Source organism: Lampetra fluviatilis, chromosome 22 (assembly GCF_964198595.1).
Source record: "Lampetra fluviatilis chromosome 22, kcLamFluv1.1, whole genome shotgun sequence".
NCBI classification, from domain to species: Eukaryota; Metazoa; Chordata; class Hyperoartia; order Petromyzontiformes; family Petromyzontidae; genus Lampetra; species Lampetra fluviatilis.
In genome coordinates, this window is record NC_136296.1 from 12,306,160 (window position 1) to 12,331,505 (window position 25,346).

Genomic DNA, 25,346 nt, shown 5'->3' on the forward strand with positions numbered 1-25,346 from the left:
ACTCGGCGTCAGTAGCACAACCCCGGGCCGTGTAGCCCCAGTGACCCCACCAATGACCCCACCAATGACTCCTCCAATGACCCCACCAATGACCCCACCAATGACCCCGCCAGTGCTGTGTAGCCCCAATGACCTCAACAATTCCACCATCTACCACTGACGAACCTTGCACAGTTTACACTTCATATGAACACGTATATATGTCTGCGGCAAAGTACTTCATTTTGTAAACATATATTTTTAAAACCTTTTTGTAAAAGAAACACAATTAAATACTTCGCTTAATTGTTTGTTTGCCAAATGTGATGAACAAGATTTTTAAAGTGACCCTAAAAAATTGTTTGCGTAGGTTCGCCGAAGGTGAAGTCGACGCATCAGCAGAAAAGGACGACGGAGAAATCGGAGAAGTCGCACAAGGAGCACAAGCAACACAAGGAAGAGAAAGGGCAGAAGGCGAATAAGGATGACAGGGCACATGATAAAGAGGGCAAGGAGGAGAAAGCGCATAAAGGACACAAGGACGACAAAGCGCACGGCAATCACAAGGAGCACAAAGTACACCAGGGGCACAGGGAAGAGAAAGCGCAACGGCAGGCGGCGGACAAGAAACACAAGGACGAGAAGGAGCACGGGAAAGCTCACGATGAGGACAAAGTCCACAAGGAGTCCAAGGGACGCAAGGAGCAGAAAGAACAGAAAGCCGAGAAGTCCGAACGCCCTGTAAAGGTCGGAGCAGAAAAGACGGGGCACGTGGTGAAGGGACACGAGGGTATGAAGGGGCAGAAGGAGGCCAAGGAGGCCAAGGCACATCAAGAATTGACGGAACCCAAAGAGGCCAAGGAGCTGAAGCAAAATAAGGAGGCCAAGGAGGCCAAGGAGGCCAAGGCGGCCAAAGAGGTCAAGGAGGCCAAGGAGGCCAAAGAGGCCAAAGAGGCCAAGGCGGCCAAAGAGGCCAAGGCGGCCAAAGAGGCCAAGGCAGCCAAAGAGGCCAAAGAGGCCAAGGCAGCCAAAGAGGCCAAGGAAGCCAAAGAGGCCAAGGAGGCCAAAGAGGCCAAGGAAGCCAAAGAGGCCAAAGAGGCCAAAGAGGCCAAGGCAGCCAAAGAGGCCAAGGAAGCCAAAGAGGCCAAAGAGGCCAAAGAGGCCAAGGAAGCCAAAGAGGCCAAGGAGGCCAAGGCGGCCAAAGAGGCCAAGGAAGCCAAAGAGGCCAAGGAGGCCAAAGAGGCCAAGGCAGCCAAAGAGGCCAAAGAGGCCAAGGCAGCCAAAGAGGCCAAGGAAGCCAAAGAGGCCAAAGAGGCCAAAGAGGCCAAGGAAGCCAAAGAGGCCAAGGAGGCCAAGGCGGCCAAAGAGGCTAAGGAGGCCAAAGAGGCCAAGGCAGCCAAAGAGGCCAAGGAAGCCAAAGAGGCCAAGGAAGCCAAAGAGGCCAAGGCGGCCAAGGCGGCCAAGGAGGCCAAGGAGGCCAAGGAAGCCAAAGAGGCCAAGGAAGCCAAAGAGGCCAAGGCGGCCAAGACGGCCAAGGAGGCCAAGGAGGCCAAGGAGGTCAAGGATCATAATGAACATCGGGAGCACAATGCTGAGAAAGTGAGAGCAGAAAAGGGCGACAGAAACGACAGAGGGGCAAAGGAGCAGAGGGCAGAGAAAGTGGAGACGCTCGAGAAGAAAGCGGAGGGGTTGGTAAAGTTGGAAAAGTCAAAGCAGGAACACCATGAGGAACACAAAGAAGAACACAGCGAGAAACACAACGAGAAACACAGTGAGAGACACAGTGAGAGACACAGTGAGAAACTGAAAGAGAAAGACAGCGAGAAACACAGTGAGAGACACAGTGAGAAACACAACGAGAAACACAAGGAGGAAGACAACGAGAAGCACACAGAGCCGAAGGAGCCCAAGGCGGTGAAAGTGGCGGTGAAGCCGCTGAGCGGGGCGGCCGAGGGGGAGAAGAAGAGCGAGCGGGCGGCCGAGAAGACGGAGAAAAAAGGTAGACTAGCAAATAAGGATGTCGTCGATACCCCAGCCGGTATCATGATCTTTCTAGCGTAACATATTTAGAGTTATCAAAATAATAATAATACTGCAATATGTATGGCTGGGGTATTTGGTAATGCACTGGTTTACATGATGAACTTTCTTCTTGGTTCTTTCGGTAAAGTCACGTAGAATGGAAATAATAAAATAATAAAAATAAAGCATAATTAAATTATTCTCACGACGTTTCGGCCACAACGCAAGCAGCCGTCCTCAGGTGGAGAACAGGTCTGTCGAGAAGACAGTCTGAATTTCAGACTGTCTTAAAGAGGCTCACGACTCTGTCTGAAATTCAGTCTGAAGTTCAGACTCTGTCTTCTCGACAGACCTGTTCTCCACCTGAGGACGGCTGCTTACGTTATTTCCATTCTACGTGACTTTACCGAAAGAACCAAGGAGATGAATCCCTGCAGTCACGAAAGCTTTAAATCGAAATGATGAACTTTGAGACCTGGATGCAATACCCGGGCACGGCTAACATGAGTGGTGCGTCGTGCTCGTGACATCTAAATCGGTCCTGTCCCACCGCCCTTCACCGACCTGCACTGAGCAGTCCCCTTCACATGACTGCTGACAACAACGTGGGGAGGGGCTTTCATCCAGCAGTGGATTGACAAAATGACTGGTCGTCAGGTGGTTACGGGGCTATGAGGGAACAAATATTTTCTGTAACTCAGGCCCTGGACAGCTCTGGCTGCACTTGTGTAAGAGATTTTCCTTCCCACACTTCGATTAATTAGATTTATTGGCCGATGACGGTTGTGGTAAAAAAGAATTCGCAAAGGGCGGCCACTGCTCGTTACTGGTGAACTCGGTCATTTAAGGGCGATGCGATTGCGCTGTGGGTTTGCTGCCGCTGTAGGTTTCCTGCCGCTGTAGGATCGGTCGCTTTCCGCTGCTTCGACGCGACCGCTCTACGCTCCGCAGTCGTAGAAGCAGAACGGGGCCGCGATCGCTGCATTTGTTCACTTCTGGCCAATTAAAGAGGCCCACGAACCTGGGCCGCCCCCTTGCCCGGCACGAGCCTTGCTGGGCCTTGGCTAGTAAGTTGATGTCTTGTACTTAAATGAGATTCCCTCCCCAGAGGCGGATTCTAGACACTCACCAAGGGGGAGGGCGCTGCCAAAATGTTCAACCTTTTGAACAAAAGTCCGCCTATTGTGCCTGGTAAATATCAATAAAATAATAAAAGTTTTATATAAGAGGGGGGGGGGGGGTGGGGGAGGGTAATCTGACACACTGCCCCAGCCCAACAACCCCCCAAAATCCAACTCCCTCGTGTTCCCTTCACCCTCCCACCACCCCCACTCGGACCTCCGTGCCCTCCCCCCACGCCACCCCATTATATCTACCCACCGGCCACCACTGCACTCGCGTTGCGTGACTCGCACTGTGGGCCCTGGGTTCGCGGGTTCAGCCAGGGTCACGCGTGCCCCATGCCACCCCCTACCCCCGTCACCACGTCCCCTGCCACTGCCGTGCTGATCTGCTGTCGTTCTCTTTCCCCGTAGATCAGTACGAGTTCTGTCGCTATGTGCTTGACGCGTTTGCGCACCAGCACATGTCTCCAGGTATAGGCTGGGATTTCGTGGTTTTGGGTGCATGCCTAATCCTTGCCGTGCGTTTTCTCAAAAAAGGGAAATGCTAACTGTCTGCCAGGCATGCTCAGTGGTGTCGCAGGGGATGGTGGTGGTGGTGGCCTTAAGGACGATGCTACTGTAATGCAGCGCTTTTGGCGGTGTTGAGAGAGAGGACTCTGCTAACGATGCCGCTAGACACGTCGATACGGACCAACGATTGCGCTCTCTTTCTTCACGGGGTTAGCGGCGACGATGCTGGCGACGCGGATGGCCCTGGTGAGTTCTCCCCGAGTGACAATGAGTCCCGTCTTTCTTGCAGCTCACAACCCCAGCTCTCCTGCCAAGGCTACACCGCCACCGGCCAAGCACGTAGCTCAAGGTATCGATGCCGCGCACGGGTCCACTCCAACGCCACACGCTCGCGGGTTCTGGCAACTAATTATAACCAAAATGAGAGCTCGCCCTGAAACAACGAGCACCTGTGGCCAGGTGCATAAAACACCTGAAGCTGTTTTTTTCCTCTTCGAACTTCATCTCTTTCATTGCCGAGGTAGAGGTGCAGCCCTGCAATGCCTTGCTCACGCGCCTCTGCTGGCAGAAGGGGCTCCGCTCGGAGGCCCTCTAGAGAGCCCCGCGAGAGGGCACTTGGCATCATCTCACACGCTGGCAACAAATCTCGGAAGAGTTGGGAGTAGCCGCACTTTACTCCACCTGGGGCGGCCTGCCGATCGGCTCGATGTGGAGTATCCACTTATACTGCTGGGTGGACAGAGGCTGTGGGGCTTTAAGAAATGTATCCCGTTCATCTGCCGTGCCAGAAAAGGTGTTTGAACCTGTGACCTCTGGATTGCAACGCCAGTGCACTCATCACTACGCCACGCCAGCATCCCTCCTTAAATGACAACGTCCATGAAATGTCTGCTTCAGGCGTAGAAGGGTGGGCGGGCGGCTCGCTGAGATCCTGGGTTCGAATCCGGGCAGGCATCTGCGATGAGGCCGGGTTCTCAAGTGCAGCGAGATGGTGGACTCAGGCCGGTCACCAGTGGCCGCACACAAAACGCCACCACGTAAAATGTGTTACTGCATGTCATTTTGGCGAAACTCCAGCTCTTGAGAACTAAAAATATCGGGTCGACTCACGTGAGAGAGCGTGGGAAGGTGTGATGTTCCACTCAGAAGTGGTTATGTCATATCAACTTCCCCGGGCCATTCTCTAACATGTACGGTGATGGCCACACCACCCCCCTCTTCTAACCCTAATCGGTGTGTAAGGCTTCACCGGAGACGTTAGCGTGCGCGTGTGCGCCGTTGCACGCGTGTAGCCGAGCCCCGCGTGTACGCTCTGTGCGTGCTTTCATTTCTTGCATTTTTTCTCCAGCCTTTGGGCGATTTTGTTCAAACGTAAATGGTCCCCTCCGTCACATTGCGTGGGAGATGTCTCCCGCACGAACCCCGGCATCGGGAAACCCACAGCGCCGTCGCAGGCACCGAGCCTCCCGACTCGGAAGCCGCTCATCAAACGACGCCGCTGGCTACGGATTTTCTTTTTTTTTTCATACGAACCGCGCTGACAGTGGCCACAAAGCAATTGCGCAAGTCTCGTCGAATGCTCGTCAAACTATAATATTTTCTGCTGCGTTCTTATATCACATCTCTCCCACGTTGTCTGGTGGTCCGGGGTTCAGAGAGAAGGCTGCAGCGTGATCCGGCAGATATTTAAATGTTTTCACTTTGATTTTTCACTTGACAGTATTGGGGACATAAATCCAGATTTTTTGAAATAATAAACATAATTCTTCGTTCACGGCTCGACTAGCGGGGGGGGGGGGGACATGCTCCCTGGAAGATTAACGCAAATCGAGGCGGCGTTATAACCTATTACCAGCACGCCTTTCTCCTAGGACAGTCTGGAAAATGTTAGCGGCGGCGGTCTAAATATAGGTGCCCGCTGGTGTGCCCGATCGCTTGCGCTCACATGAGAAAAAAAAGGTGCCAACTTCAGGCGAGAGACGCTCCTCCCGCACTATGGGGGCCGTCCGAGGGCGCTATCTGCACCGCTCGGCAAGTGCCGATAGCAACCTCACGCGCCCACACAGACAAAGATCCCCTGTGTAGCCCACAGAGGCCGTTGGGGCAAGTGCTGTCAGCGAGTGGCTTTGAAGGTCGGCGTGGCGCACGAGGGAGTGGTGCGGCTAGCACCTTGCCTAGCCGCCTTTGTCTCCCCCGTAATGATGTTTCGCACCGCACCGGGTGGTCGAGGCCGAGTCGACCTAGGGGAGTCCCAGGAACGGTACGGCTATTCATCACGTACGTTAGCCGTGGCCGGGAATCGAAAGTCCGTAGGGCAGTGCGCTAACCACTGCGCCGCCGCTCCATCACAGCGGCACTCAAGAAGGTGCTTGGAGAGAAGCGATAGTAGCCTCGCGCACGCGCACGCGGGCACTCGCCAGCACCCTCGCCGCTGGCATCGTGAGCAGACATGGCGCACGATGTGACCTTTATCGGACGGAGCTGGTGGCCGCGTGATTGACTCTGCGGGGAAACCTTTGACGCTTCACTGCCGTTCCCAAAATCGGTCCCCGCGCCCCCCCCCGCCCCTGGCCGCGTGCAGATTTGGAGTGAAAAAAGGCGACGATGGGCAGCGCCGAGAGAGACCAGCCGCTCCATCTGTAGCACCCACCCCGCCCCGACTGCGGGTTATGTGTGGCGTGATCACGAATGTGGAGATTATGCTGTGACCTCTGGGCAACGTCGGGATCGCGCTCGCTCCCAGCTGCCATCCGAGATGGATTTTGCTCGCTATTATTATTTATTTATGTTTTCAACAGAGAGAAAACAAAAGAAAAAAACACAGAAACCAGGATACAAAGGGATTGCTGCGCTCGGTCGAGATGAAACGATCTTCAGAAGGAGCCGAGTGCAGTCTACGGCAGGAATGAGAAGAAGGGGAGAGGGAGAGAAAGAGAAACGTCAACGGAAAGAGACAAATTGCGAGGAGCAAATCGCTGTTTGCTTTTAAAAGTCTCTTCATTACGCAGCTGCTAAGAGAGTGCTTTAGCTTAGGCCGTAATCGACGCGTTGAATATACGCGCGCCCGCACTTGGATTTCTCACATCAGCTTCTGCGGCGGGGACACAGTTAAGACTCTGACATGTACACGCGCATGCTCGTGTGCCCCATTAATAACCTGCCTTCCAAAATACAGCTGCGGCCGCCTCTGCTGCTAGGCTTTTGGGGTGGGAGGTTGTGGGGGGTAATTAAAAAAAATCCCCGTGGAAACTAAACAGTCCTGCAGAATACTGGCGGCGATCCACCTCGCCCCCCCCCACCCACCCTCACGCACTCGCTTTATTTTGGATACGGAGTGGGAGACGGACGACGTGACCAGTTTGAGACTTGAATGAAGTCCTTGGAGCGAGGACATCTCCTGCCGGAGCACGAGAGAGCCGAGACGGTGACGTCGAGCCGACGGCCTCTTGGCCCACGAGCATGAACATCTTAACACCTCCACTATTATTGGCGGAAAAGGGTGGCGAAGGTCCAAGACCGCCGTGGCGAAGACCCACGAACGCGTCCGCTGGTGACCAGCCTGAGTCCACCATCTCGCTGCACTTGAGAACCCGGCCTCATCGCAGACGCCTGCTCGGATTCGACCCCAGGGTCTCAGCAGTGCCGGCTCAGCGCTCCGACCTGCGAGCCGCCCGCCCAGCCTTCTACACCTGAAGCAGATATTTCCTGGACGTTGTCATTTAAGGAGGGATGCTGGCATGGCGTAGTGATGAGTGCACTGGACTTGCAATCCAGAGGTCACAGGTTCAAACACCTTTTCTGGCACGGCAGATGAACGGGGTACATTTCTTAAAGCCCCACAGCCTCTGTCCACCCAGCAGTATAAGTGGATACTCCACTTAAGTGGATATACCTTGGCTCCTCCCACCCTCAACCAGTATATATACAATGCGACCGGTTTTCTCCCGGGACACCGGGGCCGCGCAGAGGGGGGGGGGGGGTTGTCGGGTTTGCAGCGGAGGACATTGATTGTCTTGGCGACACGGATCTCCGTCCGAAGCCGACGAAACGCGGCTGTGCAGTTCGGTGCCGCTCACGCAGTCGCCGAGGACTCGCGTGCAGGTGGCAACACGGAGGCGAGGCGAGGGTGTGCGGCGGCGTGACACACGCTCCTCCGGTTGGCACGGTTGGCTAGGTACGGTGCGAAAGAAGATCAGGATCTTTATTCATTCTGGAGGAATCCGATGAGCTATGAAGCTATTTTTTTCACAGATGTCTAATAAATATACACACCCAACGGGGATGTTTGCACTCGTTATGCAGTGTAATAGTACACGTGTGTGCGTATTGTATAGTACTCTAATCAGCAGCTGTGAAATATCCCTGCTGGATGAAGGCCATCTCTCACGGCGCTGCGATGGAACAATCCATCCAGCTCCTGCGCTCCAGCCGATTTCATCACTCCGTCTCTGCCCTCCCTTCCACATCCCCCCCCCCCGCTTCTATCCCAGTGTAGTGTTTTTGTTTGGTTAAGAGTCCTGGTGTGATGTGGTTGCACTTAGACGCCATTGTGCGAATGGAAACGCTCGTTGTTGTAAATCGCCCATCGTCTCTTCCGCTAGGCTCTAAGAAGACTGCCGCTCCAAAGGAAGATAATGCAAAGAGTGAGTCCCTGCAAACAACTCCTCGCTGCAGCTTGTACAGATGGTGCCCACAGTGCCCCATAGCAAGTAGCATGAGTCGCGAATATTATCAACAATCACTATGAATGTCATTGCAACGGGGGGAGCGGTGGTGCAACGATTAGCTTAATGCGCTTCGGTACCCAGCAGTGTGAGTTCGACTCCCGACCACGATTCACGTCAGCGGTGATGTCTGAACTACCAGCGCATTGTCGTTGCAGAGCCTGTGACTGCCGCAGCTGAGAGTCCTGCCAAGGCTGTTTCAGGTGAGCTTCTGCCTCCGGGACATTCCCACGGCCGTGTTTATCTCATTCTCTCTTCCTAGCACGGCACGCTTGCAGCGCAATAACGGGCAGATTAGCCCGTGCAATCATTTGATTCTTGAATATTTAAGCAGCAATCTAATAAAATCAAAGTTAAAGATAGACCGTAGAATGCCTTGTGGGGTTATTCTCTGGTCTGACATTGGCGGTGAGACAAGACCAGGAAGGAGGCTTCCTCTGTTGTAGGCCAATCAGTTTCAAAGACAACGCATACATTAACAAAGCACATTTAGCATTTTTTACCATAAGTATTTGTGGTTAATGCAAACTTGATGGCTTGTAATCATCGGTGTGTCTATGTGGTGTGTGAACATCTTAACACCTCCAGTATTATTGGCGGAAAAGGGTAAAGCCGATTATTTTTCATCTTGATACTGGCATCAAAGGGTACCATTGATAATTATTGAGAGGCGGTGGAGATGGCTGTAAACTGTCGTTATGGCTTGAAATCAACGGGCCATCGCAGGCCTCAGGGGCTTCTCGTAATTGGATAACGACTCGCGTACGCACGTGGTTTGTCGCAAAGTCGTGAATTGTCGCCGTGTGATGATGATGTGATGATGTTGTGGTGATGGTGATAATGTTGTCAGTGTTGACAGCAGCTGCACCCAAACCCAAGGCGAAAAGTAGGTGGTGGCACTAGGCTTGATTTCCTAAAGCTCCATCGTTAAATGACCCCGCCCCTCATTAACCTCATAACGAGTTCCCTTAACCTGCTAACCTTTCCAAATGACCTTCCGGGACCGAAGCATTGTGAAGTGTACTCTCAAATATAGCAGCTTGTCGTGGTGTCCTAACTTGGCCTTTGCGTCCGTGTATCCGCTACGCCATTCGCGTGTATATTTGTGTTTGTGTACGGATGTGGTGGTCCGAGTTTAATTCCCGCTCATGGCCTACATCGGTGTCAATTATCTGAACCGGTTCTGGGCCTCCTCTAGATCGACTCAGCCTCATATTAGTATCTGGCACGTTGTGTAAAAGTTGCTGCGATGGAGACAATGGCGACCAGGCGTGGTGCTGGCCACCCACCCCCTCGCGTGCCGTACTGACCTTCATAGGTGCTGCTGATCACTAACAGCACTTGCCCCAACAGTCTGTTAAGGCTATACGGGGGATCTTTGTCTGTGTATAGGTATTTGTACGAGATAGCTGAATGCTTGCTAGTGCGTATACAGCAACAAACAACACTTCCATTTAGTCACGTAGCATAAGCAAACAGACGTGCATTGGTGTTTTTCCATGAATTTGTGTTTATGTTTATTTCCAGTTTTATCGTACAACATGCTACGAGCATTATGTCATGAGACAAGACATCCATTCAGGTCTCCCGCAGAGCAGTGAACGGCTCGCAGAAGCGGATATTCCAGAGCTACCTCTGACATCCCTTCAAGTGACCTCTGCTCCACACAATAGGGGGCAGCGCTTCCACATCCACTTTGTCAGTCACACCAACATCTGTAGTTCTCAACGCTGGTGAGATTGCAGGACCAGATTTAACGTGATCATGTTTTTTATCGTGCCATCAATTGGTGAGCGGGTCGAGTCCACATCGACTTCCTCCGCTTGGGTCGATGAGCGGAAGCGCAGGTGGCTGCCCGGATCGAACCCAAGACCTCAGTGGTGCCGGCTCACTGCTCAAATCTGTCTTGGTCAAACATCCCAACGTAGCGGAGACCCTCTTTAAAACGCGTCTTGAGACTCGGGGAGGCTTTTGTGACTAACCAGTGGCACCACGGTTGCGAGATGTTAACTCCCTCGCCTGGTATACAGGAGGTTTGATCCCAACCCTGGCGCCCGCTGTATATATGGAGTTTGCATGTCTCTTTTCCAGTGGTCGTGTGGATTTTTCTCCGGGTCCTCCGGTTTTTCCCTCCACATTTAGAATCAACAACACGCGTTTAGAGTAGTTGGGCGCCGTAAATTTCCACGTGATAAGCCACTTTGTTGAACTATCATTTGTGGCCAGGTTGCTTCTGAAAAATAACTTTCTAGCTCAGTGGACCTTACCTGCTAAATGCCATTGCAGTACAATGGCATTGGCACTGGAGGGAAAGGGGGGCTGGTGCGGTGTGCGTGGGGGTGGGCGTTGGTGCTGCAGGTGAAGTGAGCCCCCAATTCCAGAGGGTGACCATGAGAAGCCCCCTGCCACGAGACCAAGGGATCTATGAGGTTGACATCGCCACGGTGATTCTCATCGGTCTGTACGTTGTTTGCTTCCACAGAAGCCGATGCGGTGAAAGAGACAAAGCCGCTGCCCAAAGAGGAGGGTAAGGGATGTGTCTGATGATAACAAAGCTCATGTTTATTTATGACACAGATAGATAGACAGATAGACAGAGATGGGCTAGCGGGCAGATGACAGGCAGACGAGTGATCAAGCATGCTGGTACAGTTCGGATTTACGTAGCATTTAAAACAGGTCTGGGATAAATTACAGTTGTGAGTGGCAATTTGTAATAAATTACAAATCACCATGTCATTGTAATTGTTATTTCAGTGAACATTGTTGGTGAATTTGTAGTTACAGTTCTCTCGAGGTCTTGTCCAAATGCGACCACATCTGAAGATTCCTCTAAAGAAACAGTGCACACGTTTATTATATATATAGAGAGAGAGAGCGGGGGGCAGCTGTCACAGACAGAGGAGAAGAGGACGATCTTGAGCCTGGACTTGAACTGGGACATGGAGTCGACAGCACGGATGGCTGTGGCATTGGAGTTACAGACAATCAGGGCGGCAGGGGAGAATGAGCGACCTCCCACTGGTCGAAGGTTGCACACAGAAAGACAAAACATCCCAACAGACGTGCAGACAAACACGTGGATAACAGAGAGAGAGAGGGAGAGACACAGAGAGGAAGATGGGCGGAAATATATTTTATTTAAACCAGGCAAGAGCTCATAAACATGTGGATATGTGCATGTTGTTGTTGAAAAGTGGCATGGAAAATTTGAAAATACAATTCGTGCACACAATTTGATTTTTATGATAAAAAATTGAATTGCTTGCAGTGGTGTTTGTTGAAATGAGGTCTATGCCGTTGTAAACCTATTTTACGAAAGCCGCCGAGAAGGCTGAACGGCGTATTTCTCGATGATTTGTTTGGGTCTGATGACACGGCATTAACGTGAATTTATGTAAGCCGGTCGCGGTTTTTATATATTTTTTTCATCAGTGTTAGCTGCAGCTTGACTTATCTCAAAACTTGGCCGTTATTAACCGGACCGAGTCGGCATTCCTGTCGTTCAGTCGTGTGCCCGAGATATGAACGATTCATCAGTCGCGCATACAATTACTTGAAAAAATGACAGAAAGCAAAAAAAAATACTTCTGGTGCTCTGTCCTCTTAATTTTGACGTAAATTAAATAAAAAGCCAAAAAAAAACCGTACATAACTCACGCAGGCAAGAGATTTGCATTGAGCACTTTCCCAGAGGTGACAGCTGCATGGGCAAAGGAAGGTCTGAAAAGGAGGAAGTTGGAAAAGAGGCCAAGAGACTGAAAACAAACGATGATGGTTTCCCACGTGTTGGTGGCAAGTACCGTGCATGCGGATGGGCGTACAGCACAACCGTGAAGACCGATGCCACAAAGAAAATAGAGACGCTGCTTGATGACTTGCAGAGAGGGAGGGGGGGGCATACGGTGACACGACAAAGGGGGTGGGGGGCCATGTGGTGACGCAAAGAAGGCCAAGGTCAGGCAGGATGAAGGCAATTGGAGCCCAAGGCCTTCCATTTCAGAGAGGTTTTATCGAAAATGGATAAAGAGGCCAAATGAGGTCAGAATCAGAATTCTCTTAGGTTTTTTGGTAAAGTCACGTAGGTATAAATAAATAATAAGAATAATAATAACAATAAAATAATAAATCGCGACGTTTCGGAGGCAACACAAGTCTCCGTCATCAGGTGGGACCGTCACAGCCAGATTTACTGTCACGAAAGCTTTAAATCTAGAACAGAATCAAAATGTTTCATTTATCGTGGAGAAATCCGACGAGCCATGAAGCTCTTTCTCACAGATGTCCAGCAGGGACACGGGGTCAGAGAGTTACAACCACAATCAGTGCAGAGACATGACAGGAGTCACGTGGTTTTGTGACGTCGTCTTCTGGGGGGGTGGGGGCAGTTGCACCCCCCCAGGGACGATCCCAACGTCTCCATGATCGGGCGACCGACTGTTGGCAGCAGAGCCCCGAGTGGAAATGTCTTTGTCTCACGACGCGGACTGCAGGTGCGAGTGTTGGGCAAGCTGTTGCGGTTGAGCTGCTGCTGCTGCTGTCATCACGATCTAACCGTCCGTCGTTTGTGTTTGCAGACAGCCACTCGCAGCCGGCGAGCCCGCACGCCAAGCCTGCCGGTAAGAACCCTGGCTGAACAACACACGCACAGCACGCGCCGTACTACGTCGCATATCCACCCTGGCCAAATAACCGCCCACACCCAGTGCATTACTTGCGAGCGGTGAAACCGGAAAAAGTTTTCTAGTTGTTCACATATCTGACCTTTCGGTAAAGTCACGTAGGTATAAAATATTTTTTTATTTTATACCTCCGTGACTTTACCGAAAGAACCAAAGAGTATGGATTCCTGCAGTCACAAAAGCTTCAAATCAAGATATCTGACCTGTTCATCGTATCCGCCTATACCTCAGTTCCCAGTCTAAACTAAACTCTTTATTATACCAGGTAAGGTCCACTGAGCTACGCAGCTCTTTGCAGAAGCGACCTGGCCACAAATGATCACTCAGCTAAAGTGGCTTACCATGTGTACATTTATATCTGCCAAATACTCTAAACGCATGTTTCTAAATGTGGAGGGAAAAACCGGAGGACCCGGAGAAAAATCGGGGAGATAGAAAGACATGCGAACTCCAAATATACAGCAGCAGGCGTCAGGGTCGAGATCGAACCAACGACCTCCTGCACACCAGGCAAAGGAGATAACATCTCACCACCGTGGACATTAGTCTGTCGGTTTTGCGACGTTGTCCTCTCTGTGCAAGTGCCCTGCAATCCAGCGGGCTGCGTCTTTGCCTGTCTTAGCGAGTGATTGCCCGTGCCCTGCTTTTTTTGTGTCGGCAGCACCGAAGAAGCCTCCGACTCCGACTCCGACTCCTCCCGAAGAACCCGCGACAAGTAAATCCGTCGCCTTCACCACACTTCCCCCTCACCCAAGTCTAAGGGATGAAGGGAAGACGCAGCCTAACAACACACAAACTGATCCCACCATGGTTGCCGTGGGCCCTGGTTTAAGGAATTAAAAGTGGCCTCCTGTGTCCAATTTCCCATCCCTCTTCACAGCCTGGGCCCTGGGTCCAGTGGCAGCACTAGGCACAAGCGATTCAAGTACAAGCTTAGAGTCCCAAGTAGCTCAATGGGCCCCGGATTAATGAAAACATCTGGGTGCACCAAATATAGTTTCGAACTGAGATCGGTATTAATAAAAAAAAAACTCATGATTCTAAAAAATCACTTTTAAAATGGCATGACAGCGGAAGACAATTTAAAGTGTTCGAATCTTGCCTATCTACAAGCTGACATTTCTTTTTTTGCATTTGCCTTCCTATGATGCTGCCCTTGTTGATGTGTTTGTTATCGCTGAGCGATGAGCGACTGCACAGTAAGATGTTGACCTCGCTCGTGACCTTTGCTCTGCTAGAAACGGAGCCTGTCGTGACGAAGGATAAGGAGAAGGTGGTGCAGTCAGGTAACGATTGGGCATTGCCTCAAGGGATGTCCACGTGCAATCCGCTGCTGGATGAAGGCCTACCCACGCCGTGCCACCCGTGGAAGCTCTTTGACCATATTGCTGCTCAGTGTGACTTGATTTAGCCGGGGAGCATAGACATGACAGCGTAGTACATAATAACAATTTATTTTGCTGTACTGCCCCCGCTGCTGCCTACATCGTAACCCGTGGAGCAGCCTATAACGCCTGTTTAATGCATGGTTGTGACCCATACAAAGCACTATCCAGGCTAAACCGCGCTTAGCTTCTGTGATCTGTATGTGCCTGATCTCGTCACTTTGCGGAAGCTAAGCAGAAAACAGCCTGGATAGTGGTCGTATGGGCGACCATCATCGAGCACGAAACTGAATGGCAAGGGCTGATGCGGAGAGTGCGGTCAGCATCGAGCAGTGCAGCAAAATCGATTATTGGACTGCACCATGCTCCAACAGCTGCCCTCTACCCATTACCAACTGACCAGGGTGGTGAAATATGGTCCCCGCAGGCGTAGGGAAGCCCTTATCCAGCAGCGGCTCGCCAACGGGCTGTGTACGTGCCGCTACGATTACACGCGCACACCCACTCAACGCGCCCACGTCGCACCAACGCCGGCCCACCGTTGCACGCTAACTTGACGTTGCCGCTGCCAAGTCGTGTGTGAGCACGCTGTGCATCCCCTAGACAACGCTCCGCACGTTGTTCGAGATGCTGCACCCCCCCCCCCCCCCCCGGGCGTCAGATTTGGCCGATGCTGCTGTCGTAAGCTGCGAGGAAAATTTGTGAAAATTTAATTTGTATCTAAACAAAAATCGTTTGTAATCGCCTTTATTTCACGACACGCCTGCACGTGTACGGTTTTTTCTGCTCCTCCCGGTGTAATTCACCGTAAAATGCTATAATTTTCCGTCCGCCTTAGAATTCACGTGATTGGCGACAGTTTATTTAATTCTTGATTTTCACGTCTCCATTCTTCCAAGATTTGGCTCTGCGCATCGGCCGATGCCCAGTTTTCACGCCTGATTATTCCGTCGGCCTCGGGCCTCATTCCTTGCTCACTGCATCCAAATGGACTCATTTTCAGAACGGTTAATTTCGTAACATAACGACGCACACAACAATGACAACAGCAACAAGACACTCATGAACCCTTCCGAGCCATTTAAAGACGCGACCACTATTCCTGGATACTAACGCCCCTTGCTCGCTCCGTTGCCTTAACTTAATTTTTCAGAAGAGGCATCTCTGGTAAGGTCTTCCAGCTCATTAGGCGCCGCTCCACCCGCCGCTCCCCGTCGCTCCGTGCGGGGTTGTCTGCGTGCGCTGTAACTCGGAGGGTTTATTCGCGGCTGTGCTTGGAGCCGTCTCGTACTCTTGCCCTCGGTGAGGATCGTTGTGCAATAACCATTTCTTTTGTTGTTGCATTAATTCGTTGCAGCCAAGACGGCCAAAGCAAAGCTAATCCCAGGTGCGTACCTGCGTGTATTATTGCTCTACAAGCGCAACCCCTTTGTCAATTCTGGAGCGGAGGGCTCATAGTGAGGGTATTTCTGGCCTCCTCTTCCACGTTAGCCAGACATCTTGGAAGCAGTGGGAGTACCAACACTTTACCCCACCAGATGTGACGACGTGCCGTTCGGCTGTGTTGGAGCCATTCACGTTACTGGGTGGACAGAGAGCGGGGGGGGGGGGGGTGTTTACGAAAACTTAGCGTTTAAACTTCCACGCCAGATGATCAAACCAGTGACGTCCGGAGGTCAAGTCCAGTGCGCTGCTCACCATGACACTACCGTGGGGGCATTCTGTACGTTCATACCGTGGTGGTGGGTTTAACGACACTTGTATATATTTATACGCGATCTAACCCAAAAAAAACCCTCTATTACGGATGATATTGGTCGCGAAAGCCTACGTGTTAAACATTCTGTACGTTTGCATGGGTATTATAAAAACACAATCCCCAGTGAAAATTGCGCATTTTGTGATTATTGTTCTTCTGCAAGGTGCCTTGAGCTGCTTTGTCACTTAGGCGCCCTGTGATTGCAAATACTTAAATTCTGACATCTCATCTCTGGGTGTTTCTGTGTTCGTTCGGCAGCTGCCGTCGAAGAGGATGATTCAGGTGAGCCTCTTTGTGTCTGTTAATTGAGGTGGCGCTGCTGTGCCCCCTTTCACCGCAGTACATCTGGTTGCATTGATTTTTTTATTAGAGTGTACTCGATAATAATTTGCCCGCTCTCTTCACTTCAAAGGTTCGGTGAAGAGGAAGGTGAAAAAGACAGAACTGAATGAGAGTGAGTCCCCCGCAGCCTCATATGTCTGACCACACTCTGAAACTAATTTCCACGACCACGACGCCCGCACACAACGCCCTACTTTTTTGCGGATTGCATCATGCGATCTTCAACTTCCGCCGTCCGGCAGACGGCACGTATTTGTGCGGTCAATATACCCGCAGTAATAACCGGGGTGGACTGCTGGATTCGATCGGTGAAGCTCCGTGACGAGTGGCGAACGCGACACGTCCGGGCCCTGTTTCCGCCAGGCCTCCTCGCGGTGTTCCTGTGCGGCTGACGGCAGTGCTGATGACGCTTGTCGTTGATTTGTATCGCTCGTTTCAGCTCTGGTGGCCGGACTTGAGAAGGACATTCCCCTCTCTCAACTCGGAGGTAAGGTGTCACATGATCACACTTTTTATTTTGTTTGCAAAGAATGTTTTTGCTTCTTTTCCCTTTTCAATGTTTTCATATCTCACTTCAGCGAAAGGGCGTCCTCTCATAGGAGGAAGAATACGGTTCGTGTTAGAGACTGGCCCATGAAAGCGGATATCAAAGAGCTACCTCTGACATCCCTTCAAGTGACCTCTGGTTCACGCATTAGGGGGCGGAACTTTCCCATCCTCCCTGCTCCAGACAGTATTCTTCGTTGCATGACCACAACACGTTTCTTTTTTTCGAGATAACATTTTGCCAAATTGGGTTCAGAATCAAATTTAACGTGACGGTTGTTTTTTTTTTGTGCTGTCACTGTTGACCGGGCTGACACCCAATCGGTTCTTTACGCTTGAGAATCCGGTTAAGCCGCAGGCAGCTGAAACCTGGATTCAAACCCAGGTTTCCAGTGGTGCCATCTCAGCAGTCGGACCTCCGAGCCACCCAACACGGGAGAGCTTCCGTCCACGTGCGCATCGCGGTAATAATCCTGCGCCGCCGCGTGAGCAGGCGTCCTTCCTGCACGGTCGCCGCTTCCGCGTGGAGAATTGAGTTGTGTCGTGCGGTTGTTGCAGGTGGCGTGCCGAAGACAAGCACGAAAGGCAAAGGTAATCATGCTTCACCATGATTTATTTACGGCGATGCCGTCTTACTTTGCCTATGACTCAAAATCACTTGTGTCGTGTAAGATTTCAGAAGCTAAACGGGGTCGAGCATCGATAGTGCTCGAACGGGTGAGCGCAAACAAGGCGTCACAGTGCGGGCAGTGGAGGGGGGAGTGCATCCACTGCCATTAGACCGTACTTCTACACCGCCCGCCTCAACCGACACTGCCGAAGCAGCGTGTTGAAGTGTGGTTAACATCACCCACCATGATATGCGGAGGCCCTCTTCCAGCAGTGGTTTGGCAAGCGGCTGTACGTGGTGCGCTGTTATCGATAGCGGTGTTCATCCTGTTGACCCCTGAAGGGGGATGATTGGGTCGACCCCCTCCAACTGAGCCCTCCCGCCCTCCCTCCCGCCGCAACGTCAATACGAACTCACGACCTGATTTTCCTCTTTATGTCGCTTCTTCTGCCTGTCCCCTCCCCGCCTTGTTACCCTCCTCCTTCGTCTGCTCTGTCTCTTCAACCCCCGTCGCCGCTGCTCCTGCCTTGCCCTTCTCTCCATCTCGTTTCCGACGTCGCTGCCACCGCCACCACCGCCACCACCGCCACCACCACTACCGCCACCGCCGCCAGCTCCCGTGCGCTACTTCCAGTGCGTGTTGGTGGAGTCGGGCAACGGCTACGGGCCGGTGGTGTACGACTCCCCGCTTAAGGCGCCCCCCGGCGCCCCCGCGCCCCACAAAGAGTCCTCGGAGAGGAGGAAAAAGACTCACACCATTTGAGCTTGTGCCTCGGGTCGAATGTTTTTTTTTTAATTGTCACGACCATACGAACGTAGGGGGGGGAGGGGGGAGTTGAAAAAAATATGCAAAGTTAATTCATGGAGAGAGAGAAACAAACGGAGGAATAAAAATTGGGCGCACGTGTCGAGGGGCGCGTCGGGAGTGACGCGTTCCGATTGGCGCATCTCGTACGGAATGGGTTTCGCGTGACCGCTGGATGCACCGCGCCAACTTTCCACGAGGAAGACGAATCATGCATATGCATGGATGCTGGAATGCTTTCCACCGACGTGCCTTTGTCCTCGGCAGTGTGTAATCTGCCATAGCAATGGAGCGGCGCGTCCCTAGGCCGCGGTGAGACGACGGAGCTCGGCTAGCGGCTTTGCCGGGGAGGGCACGGGCAACGCTGTCGCCAGTGTGGCTCTCTAGGATCAGACTCCCTCACAGCAGAACAACGTCCATCGGAAGTTCAATTCGTCTTGGGTCGTCTTGATGAGAGTTATTGTCTCCCCCCCCCCCTCCGTCAATCCCTCCCCGGCATTATAGACAGAGATGATTGTTTTCAACCTTATCCAGCAACAGTGATAAGTAATCAAAAATCATAATAAAATCACGTGGTTGTGCAGGAGCTTAGAGGGCTTTCAATCGAGTCATCCTCGTGTAGTCAGAATTTTGCGAGTCGGTGTGTCACCCACTCCGGTGTGTCAGCCCACTCCAGGAACCGATGGGGCCGCCCCAAATCGTCAGATTGACTTCTGGGACAGGCACTTTCAGGAGCCAGGCAGTGCAGGGTGAGATGGGATGTGTCGGCCAGGAGCATAAACCAAACGCTGCCGTGGGAATAGTCAGTTTGAGCCCCGTTACATCACGCGGAAGGAGTCTGTGTTCCTTTAGCTCCCGTGAGGATTGTCACAGGAGAAGAGGCGGCTCGTGCAGGGTGAGACGAGAAGCTGCCAGGCTGACTTTGGCTGTCAGGGAGGTATTTTTTGAGCCAGCGCCTTTAATTGTCGATCCGCTTTGTGTGCGCAATTGTTGACCGACACACGTGGCTTGTGATGCGCCTTACTTGCACATCTGATGGCATACCGCGTGTCGGATTTAAAAAGGCGCGCCGATTGAAGAGGGGTGACATGATCTGTCGAATGTATAACCCGATTTAGAATGTGTAGGTGTAGGCATGCTTAACTTATGAAGTGGGACATTTACAGAGTTATGCTTTTTGTTTTATTTTCTCGTCAAAATATTCCTCCATCGAGAGTGTACAGCTGCGGTTTTTGAAGCCGGTTTCGTCGAGTCGCTCCAAACTTTTGTACAAAAGCAGTGAACCTGAGCGGTCTCAGCCTCCTGCTCGCACCAGAGTGACTGCACGTGTGATGTATGATTTCCGATAGCGCGGGGTTACGTGCACTGTAAAATCAAAGCGTCGGCGTGTTGATTTGCAGGGTTGTGCTCCAAGAGAAAACCGGTGTGCCCGCAGGGTCGTGGACGATCGATCACGTGCCATGGGTCGTAAGGGTTGAGCGCGATGCGTTGCCACGAGGCCGAGATAACAGTGGGATCCCTCGCAGAGCGGTGCAGCACTTGGTGTTAGCCAACGGCCCACAGAAGCGGATATCACAGAGCTTCCCCCCGAGATCCCTACGCAACAAGGGGGCAGCACTTTCCATCTGGCTCCGCCACTGAGGGTAATTGTTCGATGGATCCGGCCACCTATAAACCCACCAACGATCAAGAGTGCCCCCCCCCCCCCCCCACTCTGTTCACCTGCAGGGCCCTTACATGGACCCACGCTGGACGCAGGCCGGTTGGCACAGCCTGCGATGCAAATCACACGGTCGCAACTTCGCGAGCGGCGAGCTTCCATTGACCGTGCATGAGGTCGTCGATATACTATCTCCCGTTCCATTCCCTCCGCCTCCCGCTTGCTTGACCCATGATTGACCTCCTTCTCTCACGGGGAACGGGGAGGGGGGCTCTACTCCCCCTCCACTACCCAATCCCCTAACCACCCCCCACGAGTCATTAGCCACTGTACAGCAGCAGCTGCATCCCAAAGGGGCGACGCTGAAATGTGGGACGGCCGAATTGTGAGTGCGTGCCACCATCGTTTGTTAAGGTCATCGGTGGACTTCTGCATCCATCAAACCACGGAGGACAAAATTAGGCCCCCGAGGCGACGGTCAATTGTTTAACGGCGTGTGCGACGCGATTGAATAGCATCGAGCGCCCTGCTTGAGCCAGACAGGGCCGGTGCTAGGGGGAGGTGCATGGGTGGGCCTTGCACCATCAAAATGTCCGCTTTCGCCCACCCAAGTTCACTGAGCGGTGAATCACTGTCACGGTGCCCCCCCCCCACACACACAACGGCCCTACTTGCCCCCCCGCCGCACCCCCCATCCACTTCTGAGAGGCGCTGGAGCTGGGCCAGTTGCCAGGGAGATTGGTGCAGCGGTCGAGTGTTGTACAACCGCATCGGTGGTCATGGTCGTGCTGCCCAGCTCTCAGTGGTGTTTTTTCTGGGTGGTTCCGCTACGTGCTGTCCGCCAGCGTGGTCTCCCAGTGTTTCGCTCCGCGTGCCGGGAGCTCAAGAAGCCTCTTTGGGAACCGTTCCTCCAATGCGCGTTGTGCGAAACGTCGGACATCACGCTGCCGGATGGCACGCGGCACGCAACCTCGGCAACACGCGGGGCAGCTCGGCATACGGGGGCGGGTGCAGCTTGTCCGCGGAATAACGCGCGTCGATAAAACCGTGGCCTGTGGTGTGACGGGGTGTGTCGGGCCGGGCCCGCGAACACTCAACGGGTGGAAAAATCGCAACTCCCGAAGCGCAAAAAACCAATGGAACGGCATGCAAAGCGACGGCGACTCATTGTCAGATGCCTCTCCACGCTGCGCACGTACCGGGGCAGCCCAGTTTAGTTTGGTAAAGTAACCGCTGTCGCGTTGGATGGCGAATTCCAGAATTGGCTTGTGATTTTCAGTGGTTTCAGTGGTTTTTGTGTGCTTTAATCTCTCTTTTATATTGTTTTTATCTATTTATAATTTAAAAAAGCAATATAAACAACATTGCAAGCTGAACATGGGATACATCGGAGGGTTTCATTCAGAAAATCGACACATCGGGATGCCCCAGCCGTGAAGGATCCCGGTATTTCGAGGACACGCCGAATTGCTTGCTGGCTGGGTCACGTTGAGGTCACCGCTGTGGGTAATTCGGCGCCTCCGACTCTCTGCACGCGCTTCGTGCAAGCTCCACTGAGCGTCGAGCACACGGCCCACGAGGGCGCGTTCTGGCCGTTTCAAAATTAGGTTCCTGCCGAATGAGCGACTGTCCTGTTCTTGAGAACCCTGTTTTTGAACGTCCACATCAGTTGGGGAATCTGATGGTGAAGCAGTGTGCTTTATTAGCGCGGCGATAGTTTACGTTAGAGTGCTTTCACGCATCAGCAGCTTCGCTCGCGTGGGCGTGCGCACGTACGCACCAATGGCGCGAACCTGGTAATATTTACAATATCCAAGTGTGGCACAATTTTACAACCTTTGCTGCGCAAGCACGTAACGCGAATAAAGTTAGCTCCCGTTTGTCTGTCGGTGGACTATCTGGGCTGCGGATTAATCGTGCTCTGCGAAATATATATTTACTCACTCGTCAAGGGTCATGGACTCACGTGACGGCAATTACATCTATAAATCTATTCATTTATGCAGCAGTAAAATAGATGACGCTTTCTATGCTTTCATTCCCCCGCTGTATGTCAGTAAACAATAAATACATTTCTATAGCCTCACTGAGGTGTGAATTGCATTATCCGTGGTTTTGTTTTATCCGGGCCACTCCTCATTTCAATTGCGTCCGACAATCGAGAGTTGACCGATAAAGAAAACTCAATTCGTTTAGCGGTGCCAGTCAGTAAGCAGCGACATCCAACCGAGGAGATGGAGCGATGAGATGAGCTCATGTGCAAGCTGCCGGGTGGATTGTTGAATCGCAGGATCACGAGACATGGCTGCGTCTTGGGCGGGCCTTCATCCAGCAGTGGCTTGATTATTCCTGACGATGATCAGTGCGTGACATTGGCACTGCGCCAGGCAGTGCTGATTCCATCCTGAGCGGTAGAATCTCCGCAGGTGCTGATGTAACACCACGACAGCAAGTCACCTGTACAAGCCACACAGCTCCTGCAAATTTGCAAAACCAGGACGGGATTGACTGATCCGCCGGTACCCAGTCCTGTTTTACCCTACAGCCTTGGGGTGTACACCAGTGGCGCAGTAGCTTGGTTGGCGTGGGCCCTGATATGCCCCCCCATCCCCCGTTTTTTTTGTACCCCAGCGTCTGGACTTCCTGCAGCCCGTGGGCCCCAGTGCAGTTGCACCGCCTGCACACTCGACGAGCCGCGCCACTTGCGTGCGCCCCGAGCAAAAAGTAATCGGTCATTGGCTTGCAACGATGGCTCATGAAACCGCTATAATCCATCGCCGTTCCACCCCGTGCCTCCACGTTTGATATTAATCCTGCGCCCACCACGCTTGCCCGCCACTGACACTGTAACTGCGTGTAGTTTTTGTGGGTTTTTCTTGCCGTGTATAGAGAGGTATCCGTGTACATTTCTTTTCTGTAAAGTTTCAGAAACAACGCTTAAGCTTGGTGGCAGGCATGCTCGGCTACTCGCGACGGCGTGTGAGCGAGGGTGCCGTGGCTGTGTGCGGCTGTCGGTGCCTTTCCCCATTTGTAAATACCGTGACGTCCGGTTTTACGAAAAGTGCCAAGCCATTATTAAGCTTGGCTTTTAGGAAATTTAAAATGTACGAGGCTGTTACTGTTTGTTTTGTTGTTGAAGCCTCTTCGAGGCGAGCCGCCGTGCATGTCCGCAGCGTTAAACACACGGGCAGAGGCATCGCAAAGGTCCCAACGTGGGCCACGTTCCCAATTTGGCGCGCCCTTCGCACCGGACGTGGACGCGTTTTGGAACGTTACAGGAGCGAGGCCCTATGATGGCCAGTCAGCCCGTAATGTGCCCCATATCTCGGAGGCTAAGCAGGCCTTGAGCCTGGACAGCGCTTGAGACGCGGTGGCCACCGGTGCATGCCAGGCTGCCGTAGGCGGCTGCAACGCTTCTGCTGCTTGCCGATCGGCAGGGGGCAAATGCGGCAAAAGTCGTTGTGCTGTACAGGGCGGTCCAGATGTCTCGTGACCTTCATTTCATTCTTTAATATTTTTTTTGTAAAGTAAGGTTTCTTTAAAACAGAAATTAATTTGAAAAGGGTAAAAAATTGTTAGGGGTCAATTAATTTAGAGGGGGTCACAAGACATCTGTACAATACTGTATTCCCACGTGTAAGCTTCCCCCGTATTCTATCAACCCGCACTGACCCTACGCGGTGAAGTATGGTCGAGTAACCCCCACAAGCCGCACGGCGTGGGGAGGCCCTCATCCAGCAGTGGACTGAACATGGGTGGCTGCTGCTGCTGCACGATGTTCACCTCGTGCGAGGCGGTTACCAGCGTCGGATTTCGGCAATTTGTGTGCTCCGTGCGGCGTTGGCATTTTCAGCCACCGGTGGAGCATTTCTCTAGCCATGCGTGTGTACCGTGGACGGCTGAAGTAGCTGACCTTTTGTGCTGCTCGCTCATTGTTTATCGAATGGAGCAAAAACGTGGCGATTCTAAATTAAATCCATTCGCGGAAACAAAAGGCTTTGAGCATTCACCCAGCCCTTATCGGACTTCACGGAAGCATTTTTTGTTATCGTCCGGTGTCCCAAACCAGCAGACCTCTATTCAGCTCTCGTGAAATCCGTTTGACTTGTATTATTATCCGGGAGGGCTATTGCTTCTAGATTTGAAGCTTTCGTGACTGCAAGGATTCATACTCTTATGTTTTTTTCGGTAAAGTCACGTAGGTAAAACATTACAATAAATAATAATAAATCACGAGATTTGTTTCTATTTTTTTATTTTTTACCTACGTGACTTTAAAAAGAATAATAAAAATAATAGATAATAGAAATAATAAATAATAGAAATAATAATAGAAATAAAATAATAAATCTCGTGATTTTTCTTTTTTTTACGTGACTTTACCTAAAAAAACCTAAGAGTAGGGCTATTGCTATTTACGCATCGGTGAACAAGACACTGGCTTCCTGTGCCCACGCCGCTACCCCAGTAACGTGTTAACCACCGTGCGTTCCCCGTTGTTTTCTTTCCGCCTTGGCCGTGGGACTCGCCACGTGGCCGACGACTCGTCACGTGGGCGAGAGCGAGCCGGAGATTTGGCGTCGTGGGCTTCGATGTTGGAGAGTTGCCTTCGCGGACGACTGGCCCCGTGACTGGCTCCGTGCTGCGAAACGTTGCAAGTGCACGTCTTGGATGTGCGGCGGGGACAGAGGTGGCGGCGGTCACGTTGCCAGTGCAATAAAAAAAGTTCACAGTTTATCACCGCTTGCTTCCTTTCTGTTCTTCGTTCACGCTCTCTTCCTGACTCCTTTGTTGTTTTTTTCCTTCACCCGTTCCCTCTTCAGTGCTTGTTATAATTCTCGTCCTCAGTGGTCGCCAAGCTGAACTCTGTGCTCTGCGGGTGATTTGGGAGCGAATCGGAGTGTTCAGTGTAACGATACGGCACAGCGTTGTCACTACAAGAGATTGCTACCGTAGTGTCGATGGTCAGCACCACTTCTGGAACTTGCAATTCAGAGGAACTCAAAAAATGGGGATCAAGATCAGTGGTCCTCGACCTTCTTTGGATACTCTGCCCCCCCTTGTTGAATTTAGTTTCAACCGAGGTACCCCCCCTTGCCTGACCCAACATGGTTCTCAGAAATAAATGTATGAATAATGAACATCAGTATTTTAACAATTGTCCATTTTGTAAGGTGTCAACTGCAAGCGAATGAAAA

General features: G+C 52.1%; 1 protein-coding gene across 8 annotated transcripts in view; it reads left to right on the plus strand.

Moving 5' to 3' along the window:
- The window catches only part of LOC144938564 (uncharacterized), a 73,060-nt gene that overhangs the window by 33,359 nt on the left and 14,355 nt on the right, over window positions 1-25,346 (plus strand). For 2 of the 8 annotated variants that reach the window (XM_078866503.1, XM_078866510.1), the window contains exons 6-19: window positions 350-1,978; window positions 3,537-3,596; window positions 3,925-3,984; window positions 8,237-8,278; window positions 8,518-8,562; window positions 10,842-10,886; window positions 12,937-12,978; window positions 13,703-13,756; window positions 14,280-14,327; window positions 15,784-15,813; window positions 16,444-16,467; window positions 16,598-16,639; window positions 16,967-17,014; window positions 17,632-17,664. In XM_078866503.1, the coding sequence (XP_078722629.1) occupies window positions 350-1,978; window positions 3,537-3,596; window positions 3,925-3,984; window positions 8,237-8,278; window positions 8,518-8,562; window positions 10,842-10,886; window positions 12,937-12,978; window positions 13,703-13,756; window positions 14,280-14,327; window positions 15,784-15,813; window positions 16,444-16,467; window positions 16,598-16,639; window positions 16,967-17,014; window positions 17,632-17,664 (2,202 nt within the window). Of the gene's footprint in view, window positions 1-349; window positions 1,979-3,536; window positions 3,597-3,924; window positions 3,985-8,236; window positions 8,279-8,517; window positions 8,563-10,841; window positions 10,887-12,936; window positions 12,979-13,702; window positions 13,757-14,279; window positions 14,328-15,783; window positions 15,814-16,443; window positions 16,468-16,597; window positions 16,640-16,966; window positions 17,015-17,631; window positions 17,665-18,297; window positions 25,199-25,346 lie in introns of those variants that run through there. The other 6 variants (XM_078866509.1, XM_078866504.1, XM_078866505.1 and 3 more) reach the window with 6 other exon arrangements.